Genomic DNA, 8,686 nt, shown 5'->3' with positions numbered 1-8,686 from the left:
GTATTCAAAGAATCAAGGTAAAAAGTTAAATTTTGGAAAGGTATTTTGTTTCATGGAACAATTATTTCGGTGAAGCTCAAACTGATATGAAAGAATTTGGAGCGAAAAATTTACAACTGTATTCCCATATTAAAAAAATAACCATCTGTATATCATATTTCTACACCTTGTTGACCTATTATACAACCGAGATTCTATCAGATGTGAAGCTTTGGATGATAAATTACACCTTGAAGGTTAATAGGGATTGACACTATTAATTAATGATTATTTTTTTCTCCATTTTCTAGAGGGAGACTTTTCAAAGAGAACAGCAGTTTGTAGTCTTGCGGCGATGCCAGATGGTATGGATGCATCTACGTATAATTTAAACGTTATCCAGAACTTTTGCCTTAAAATTACAAATTCTAAACAGCTTCTTCTGTTTCATGACACAATTATAGATTTGTTGGAGTGTTGAAAAAGATTTATGGAGATTTCAACTCGATCATTTTGTTCATAAGGTACACGTGTTTACCATTTCTTTTTTTTCCGAAGCAATTCACTTTTATGAGTGAATCGTAAGCATCTATGCATCCTAAGATTTAGCCAAAATAATTTCTTTTCATTTTTTTTTCGGGGTGTGTGGGGTGTTGGGAAATGCATGATTGTTTTGTCTAGGGCAGATTATTTCGTTTTCTACATTTGTTAATCTCCAAGTCTTGCATTTTTTATCGAATGATATGCTTATCTCTCTAGTTTGTAAAATTGAATGATAACGTGATTCACTGAAGCCAGTTGTTGTTATTCAATCAAAAGATATAGTTGAGTCTCGCTAAATACTTGTAACATACTATGAGATTTAAACTTGGCAAATCGTTTAATTTGCATTTGAATGCCAAATTACAACGAATTCGTGCAAATGAATTGCATGACCAACACCAAGTTTACATAAATGTTTTCTCAGTTATTATAGCAAGACACTCTTTTTCGGCAAAACTATACTGTTTTAGAATTTTTATTATCTTGTATCACTTATGTTAGAATGTTATGAGCCATTCTTTGTAATGACAAACTTATACAGGAGCTTTTGTACGCGAAAGCTCTGAATTTCTTTGAATTCTTTTTGATTTATTTATTTTCATTACTTTTACCTCATATCTTGCAAAATTAGTTGCGATTTGTACGTGTAATGATTACCATGGAAAAGGTGGCTTAAAGGGAAAAATAACATTTTAATGTTAAGAGTCTCGTCTCGCATTTGGAGCAAAGATGAAAAGTTACTATAACATTCAAAAGCTGAAGGCTTACAAGTATATACTTTTATATGCTTTATAAACATGCACGTATTATGGAAAGCAATATCGAACATACGTTACAAAGACCTTGGAAATCATGTATTCCAAAATAACAATATTTAATTTTTATCCAAAAATATTATAGCTAAGAATAAAAGCAACAATGCGCATTTATCTTCAAATGCAAACAAAAAGTAGATAATGGCCCTTGTTTCATATTCTAATATTTGTGATATTTATTATACTGGCCATGGTCGGCAACAATTTTAAATATTGCAAAAGGGATTTCATCTCAATCCTTTAAATAATTTGGTTCTATCTCTTAAACAAGCATAATTCTATATAACCGCGCGGAGAACTAATTCAACGGCAATGATGTGATTCTAGCAATGAGTCAAGATTGATGGGGCTGCTATATAAAAATTGTTGAAAAAAAAAACATACGAAATTACATGATCCTGTTTCAGAGAATACGAATTAACCAAAAACTTTATTTTTTTCAAACTCTGCTACCTGCTATCTTTATCCTTTGCAACCAAGACAAAGCAACCACACAATTGCTGTAATATTTGTTTCAAAATTAACAATTATCTCCCTCATGCATAGCTCTGATCCTTTGACGTATTTGGCTGCAGTTTTTGGCATCTTCTTCAGCTCCTCCAACTTTTTTAATTTAAATATTTCGGATTTCCAACGAAAGCAATAATTATGATCTGTAACTTTGATGTCGGATTTCTTTTGTTGCAAAATTGTAAATAACTATTTCAATGATAGAAAAATAGCGTTAATAAACTTCTTTTGTTCATATTTGCGATGGAAAAAACTATTTATAAATTTCGATTGAATCATAATTACATTATTGTCGTCCTGTGCAGTAATGTTTTCTTATAAAAAAAAATGTATATTGGATTGTATATAGAAGTCTTTCTTCGCTCTATTTAGTCTAATTGAACATAAAGGTTTAAACTACATACAAATTTATCACAATAACACATTTTATAGGGGCTGGGGGTTGTGACCATTTTCAGACTATTTTGATCTCTTTTAGAAGAAGAGCTCCATATAAAGATATACAAAATGATCAAATTTCAAAACTAAAATGTAGGAAATTTTTCTTTGCCAAATGATTGTTGACAGCTGAAGATATCATATCTAAAAATTTAAGTTAAATCTGGTGGTTAATTTGGTTGACCCCACAGCCTCCTTAAGAGCAAAATGAAATTTTCAAAAATTCAGCTCATATTGCCTGAAGAGACGCAATTTGTTGAAATGCGCATCTGGTGCATTAAAAAAAGGTAAAAAAGTAACGATCAAAATAGGTACTAAAATTATCTCAGGTTGTAAATAATTTGCAAAGTTTCGTCGAAATCTGTGTTTATGTGTGACATACAGTGGTTTACAGAGGATAACTCCTCACGTTAACACTTATCAGGTACCAGAATAAATCTGAATTATATAAAGCAACACTTTTTAATATACAATCCAAAAATACAATAGAAAGGGCGCAGTTTGTAATGTATTCATAAATAATGACATCATCACTAATAAGACTTATAATTCTTGATATTTTAATTGCTACTTTAACATCTCGTTGTCTCATTGAACAATTAAGTGGTTCATATGTCTGCTATAAAATGACAATGTATGCATATGACTATTCGTCATAATCACTCTCATTTCTATTTAAGATCATATAGAAAAATTATATCGTATAAAAACTCGTGCAGTCTGTTTATTGATATATATTAACGAATGAATCTAATTATACATGTATGCAATAAATTATTTTTTATTTCCATAATTGGCATCATATGTATAATTTGAATATTTTCGATCTTCCACAATACTCATTTTTATCTATGGCCACTGAAGTCATTTACAAAAATTTCAAGTCAGTTATTATATACTTCTTAATCTTAAATATATATTTCAAGTGAAATTTCTCTGCAAAATAAGAAAATACCCTGCGATTTTGACAGAATGGAACTCTTGCAAATAATTTTTTCTTACATGTATTTGTCAACTACTAAGGATTGGGAAAGTTCACGTTTCTATCAGATTAATGATCACTTTCTCTTAACACAGAAACGATAAAAAAAATCTGCAAAGAAGTTTAAATAGTCAATTTACAGCGATGCAAAAGAAAATCGAGACAATTAGACAACATTTAGGTCTTAAATGTCAATATACATTGTAAACCTGATATTCCTTTTATTTTATTTTGTTTGAAATTTCTTTCACTAAAAGTGTTATGTCTTCACCATACTTGAAAATTGTAATCATTATGAAACCTCATTTATATTTTCAAGATGTGTAATAAAACATATGCTTTGGAAACATTTAAAAATGTTTCAAAGAAACAACAATTATAATACATTTCAGAGGTGACATGGCTGACATCTACAACAATACAAGTAAAATAAAAATGTCAAGACCTGGTTAAATCTAATATTTAAAAAAAATATATATACATGTATGACTCTAAGTGTATATGTCCTATGAATTATTCATGCACTTCGTTATTCCAATGAGTTAATGAGTTAATAATAATAATACAAAAGACCACAATTTCGCCTCATACTTGTCATGAAACATGTGATACTGGGACCTTTTGACAAGGAGGTCTTATATACAGTATATCGCTGGTTAAATCTTTGTATAAATTTTGCTATTTTTAGTTTGAAGACTTGTTAAGATGATGTTTAACATGATAACAGAGCTAATGATTTCAATGTTAAATAGTTTGAGTAAATGACTTAATTTGAAATGTAACTTTTTAAAAGAATGATGAAATTAACGACTTTTAACTGTCTACACTAAATAAGCGTTTTATCATGAAATAATAATATAACAAACAGTAATCACCCCAAAAAGTTCATTACAAAAAGGTTAAAACAATTAAGATATATAATCACATAGGCAAGTGTAAAGGCATCTTAAAAATACAGATATAACATTAGAAAAAATGGACACTTTTTAGTGTGCAATAGGTTTACCCAGTATGAGTGCATATGACGTTGAAGTTTTGATCGTTCATTTGTCCATGTTTTATTGCCAAAACTCTTGCGGCAACGGGCATCACTTTATACGGCCTAACCCGAAGGATTGGTTTCCATCTTCCGTATTTGGATTCAAACCCTCAATTAAGGATCAATTCATTACTCCTCGACTCTAGAGCAGGTGCTCCTACTACTGAGATACAATGTTGATTTGTACATCGATAAAACAATATATAAAAAAATCAAATAAAAATTTGGATTAAAATCAAAATTTTAATTAAAATCGAAATTTTTAATAAAAACAAACGAAAACGTATTATGTTTTGTTCCAAAATTAATAAACGTTTTTGGAAAGTATGTTTTGCTTTCTGGATAAAGAAATATATCTACGTATGACGTATTATCAAATTCCATAACTGAAAATGTTTGCAATGGAAACACAGTAATTTGTATGTTTGCAGATTTTTATTTAGGATAAAAAATATATTCATATAATCTTTTGATTAATAGCAATGCACCCTACTGCTTTTTCAAAGTTGAAACTATCACCGTTCTTAAAAGTAAATTCGTGATTGTCTTTCCCAACATGATAAATTAAATGACCAAACCGTCAAGAGATTATTTTTTAGCTGTCCACAACATGTCAACATATAAATTATTAATCATGCAAAATGTGTTTTATTTTTGACATCTGTGACCAAAATAAGCATTTCATAGACAAGTAAACAATGCAAATCGTTGCTGAAATTGAGATCGTCACGCATCAGTTGGTATTAAATGAAGCGTAAAATAAAACCTTAAGCCGTCACAGCAGCCGTATATAAAGCCCTCATGACAGAATCTTGATGAACAAAAAAACTTATTTACAAGTTACATTATCAAAACTAAGGGAATCTTTTCATCTGTGTTTGTTGTCTACCTTTGTTCTCTTGGAATACCGAACCGAAGGTATGATATCATAGTCAACATTTTCTACATATACCTTGAAAGAAGCTGGGTTGACATTTAAAAGTCATATGTTAGTGTTGAAAATTTAAGCACGAAGACATTAGTAATAATTTTTGATTTATAGCTAGTTATGATATTTAAAACTTTTTAATGATATAAATCAAAATGGGTTTTTGATGTAATGCATTATACGATTTGCAAGACTATGATTCGAAAAAGTAAAGAATCTCAGCATGAAATATGTAATGTTTTGTTTATTGTTTTATTTGCAGAAAATGCTACTGTTGTTGCAACGAATAATATATTGTCAGCTTTGCGTGCTGATAGTCAATTCGGCACCATCACTCATTAAAGTGGAAGGTGATAAAACAGCTGTTAAATCTCCTGAGTACCTCGTCAACAACACGGAAGGCACCATCATCAAAGATATCGACGATGGCAAAACTTCTTTCCCTGTTAACGCCACGAAGAATATTGAAAATAATAGAAACTCGACAGCCTCTAACAACGATAACGATGGTAATTCTATGAAACGGGCAGACCCAACTATCAAAACGATAAAACCAACTGCTGAAAAAATGAAAGACATTAAAAAGAAACCAAAATCAATGAAATCTTTAAAAGGGAAGAAAGGCAGAAAGTCAGCATCCTCCGAGAGGACATTCACCCCTTCGATGTCCCCGGTCATAGGTACCAAAACACCGGATCCGTTTTACGATGGATTTGGATTTTTCGAAACAACAACACCATTATTTGTCGATATGACTTCTACCACTACTCCAGCACCTCTCACCCATGCACCCAAACAACCTACAACGACCTTTTCACGTTAGTAAAGACATTTAAATTGTACCGTATACATGTATCTCTTTATCAATCTTACGATTTCCAGAAATCTTTGTTAATATTAATTGCACAACATATTTCATATTGCAGCTTGTCCACCAAACATTCGAGCCAATCCTAATAACAAAAATGAGTATCACTACCTCACTGGTCCTTGGTCGGGATACTATATAAAATGTCCTGCAGGTTTAGAATTCCGTGAGGATAAATGTATTTGTGATTATCCACGTATAGAAGCGGTCAAAAATTGTCCTTGTTGCGAATCTGGTGTCATGAAACACGACATGCACAAAAATATGTTTAAGCGCCTGATAAATGGAGTGTGGGTTGACGATTCCTGTCAGTTCCATTCTATGGTCTGGGATGACAAAGAGTGCAAGTGTGTCTGGGACACCGAAATGTCTGACAGAGAAGATATGAAAACCGAGGAACATTTGAAGGCTTACAGTTTATGTAAGTAATTTTTTAAAAAATTAAATTTGTTTGACATTTTCTTATAGTGTAAAAATAATTCTTTCAGTTGGTTACCTAGAAATTTGAAATTAGAGATTTTCTCTTCAAAAGTGTGTGAGGGAATCTTAATTGATTTTGACATTGTATTAAATTTTTAAAGTTAAATATTATATAAAATTTCGGACATTTTTGTTCCCAATATATATAATGCTAATTATAGGTAGTTATGTGTTGCAAATACAATTTTTTAAGATTAATTACGGTGTTTAATTTTTTCACAGACAATGAAAGATGTGTTACTCTCCTGAACATGACCCTAGACAAAGAACTGAAAGATGAAGACGGAAAACACATAACCGGAATCAGAAAAATACACAGTCGGCGATTTAAGGCCATCAAAGGAGCCGTCAACAAGGCTATGTTGTTTGTGTATACCCCATTTGAAATGCAGTCTTTCAAAGGAAATAGCTTGGAAAGGAACATCTACATCAGCTTTAACTTTAAGCCTGTGGTACAGAATGCAAAGAAAGTCACGCTTTTTACAAATGGTTGTGAAACACAAACAGCTATTCGGGAGATGTTGGCACCTTCAATAGAGATTAATTTCTTACCACGTGATGAAACATTGGAGTTTATATTAAAAACTGAATCAAAATCAGTGGATATACATGCGAAGCCAGTACGGGTAAGTAAATATATTATTAAAATTTGATTAGTTTAGAAAGATGAATTATTAAACTTTTATTTTTTAAAATATTTGGTTTAATATTTGCAAAATTGAGTGCAATGGAATGACTAAAACAAATATGAAATTTTATTTTTAGCAATAAGGAGACTATATATATTTAAACATGATTAAGTGCTTACATAAACGTTTCACGACACACTGCAATGTCAGTAATTATGAATAAAATTTTAAAAATCCCACCTTTTTATTTGGATATGCTCCTTTTATTAATAGAGCCATTATAGATCATTTGCTGACATAAAAATTAATTTCGGAAAAAATTTAACTATCCTGTCATTTTTTCTATTTTTTTTAAAAACATGATGCCATTAATTGAACGAATAGATTCAACATGACTCTTAAAAAAGGCGTTCTGTTGTAATAACAGTAATTCTTTTCAATTGCCAAACCATCTTCGGTAATCGGATGTGCTAGTTGGATGTAAACATAATTTGAAATTGCCTGATACTTCTTGCGAAAGAAATCAAATAATATTCTCAAATTTAAAATTATATGACTAACAGTTATATAGGGAAAACGTGAAGAATGTTACGTTAAATATGAATGATAAATATTTCTTTTTTTTTCTTTTAGGACCCTTTTGATTGGTACAGAGTTAGAATGTATCTCCAAGACAACGAATTAACAATCATCGTCAACAATGATATTCTCTATCGTTCTAATGATTTAAATGGTAGGTTGCAACCTTTTAAAAAAAATGGATCCTGAAATTTTTTGTACTATAACCTGTTCCATAATTTACTACTTATTCCTCTATTGTAGGTAAAATTATCAGCACAAATTGTAACTTAATGATTGGAGGGTCACCTTTTAATAATGATCAGAAGTATATGGGATATATGGACGAGGTATATAATTGTGTGTTATATATAAAAAAAAATCTAACTGTTTTGAATCCTTTTTTTTGTTTGTCATTATCATCACAATATACACAATTTCTCTTCTTTTGTAGATATTGATAGTGAAGCAATGTCCGTACGCAAAAATACACAACATTGGACTACAAGCTGGCTGAACCAGACATAATCCACGAGGTGAATAATATCAAATCCCCATTTGATACAGTTTGACCTTGGTTTCCCAGAACTTTCAGTCTGGATTGATGGAAAGTTTTTGATTTGCCAAACTCTTGATTTCTTACTTTTAGAGGTGCTTCTGTTTCTCTGCAATGATAAACATGGACTTACCTTTAGAACAAAGACACATACACATGAAACATGAACGAAAGACACTATATATTTAAAGTGCAGTGAAAATTGTTACATTTACGAAATCCATCTTCTGTTTTGTACATAGCTTGTACAAACTGTATAATTTTATCTTTTTTCTTTGAAAGAAATCCAAGCCGTGTGTATAAATTATCTGTATATAATATAATTACTTGATTTAGAATACATCAGTGTTTTGTAAATAGC

The 8,686-nt window shown here is 30.6% G+C and overlaps 1 protein-coding gene across 1 annotated transcript; it reads left to right on the top strand.

Moving 5' to 3' along the window:
- The first annotated feature begins 5,127 nt into the window (after positions 1 to 5,127).
- On the top strand, positions 5,128 to 8,438 carry LOC134242112 (uncharacterized). Its single transcript, XM_062724137.1, has 7 exons — positions 5,128 to 5,224; positions 5,497 to 6,052; positions 6,161 to 6,523; positions 6,805 to 7,208; positions 7,845 to 7,944; positions 8,034 to 8,119; positions 8,224 to 8,438. The coding sequence occupies exons 2-7, from the start codon at positions 5,500 to 5,502 to the stop codon at positions 8,284 to 8,286; spliced, it is 1,569 nt and encodes a 522-aa protein (XP_062580121.1). The 5' UTR covers positions 5,128 to 5,224; positions 5,497 to 5,499; the 3' UTR covers positions 8,287 to 8,438.
- The last annotated feature ends 248 nt before the right edge of the window (positions 8,439 to 8,686 follow it).

Source organism: Saccostrea cucullata, unplaced genomic scaffold, assembly GCF_032062105.1.
Source record: "Saccostrea cucullata isolate Sc308-1 unplaced genomic scaffold, CSIRO_AGI_Scuc_v1 ctg269, whole genome shotgun sequence".
In the NCBI taxonomy this organism is placed as follows: Eukaryota; Metazoa; Mollusca; class Bivalvia; order Ostreida; family Ostreidae; genus Saccostrea; species Saccostrea cuccullata.
The sequence above is the reverse complement of the archived record's forward strand: the minus strand, read 5'-3'. Positions and strand labels throughout refer to the sequence as shown.

Coding starts and splice junctions, on each gene's coding strand:
- LOC134242112 (XM_062724137.1), top strand. CDS start 5,500: ATGCTACTGTTGTTGCAACGAATAATATATTGTCAGCTTTGCGTGCTG. Junction 7,209..7,844: donor TACATGCGAAGCCAGTACGG/GTAAGTAAATAT, acceptor TTTTTCTTTTAG/GACCCTTTTGATTGGTACAG. Junction 7,945..8,033: donor TCGTTCTAATGATTTAAATG/GTAGGTTGCAAC, acceptor CCTCTATTGTAG/GTAAAATTATCAGCACAAAT.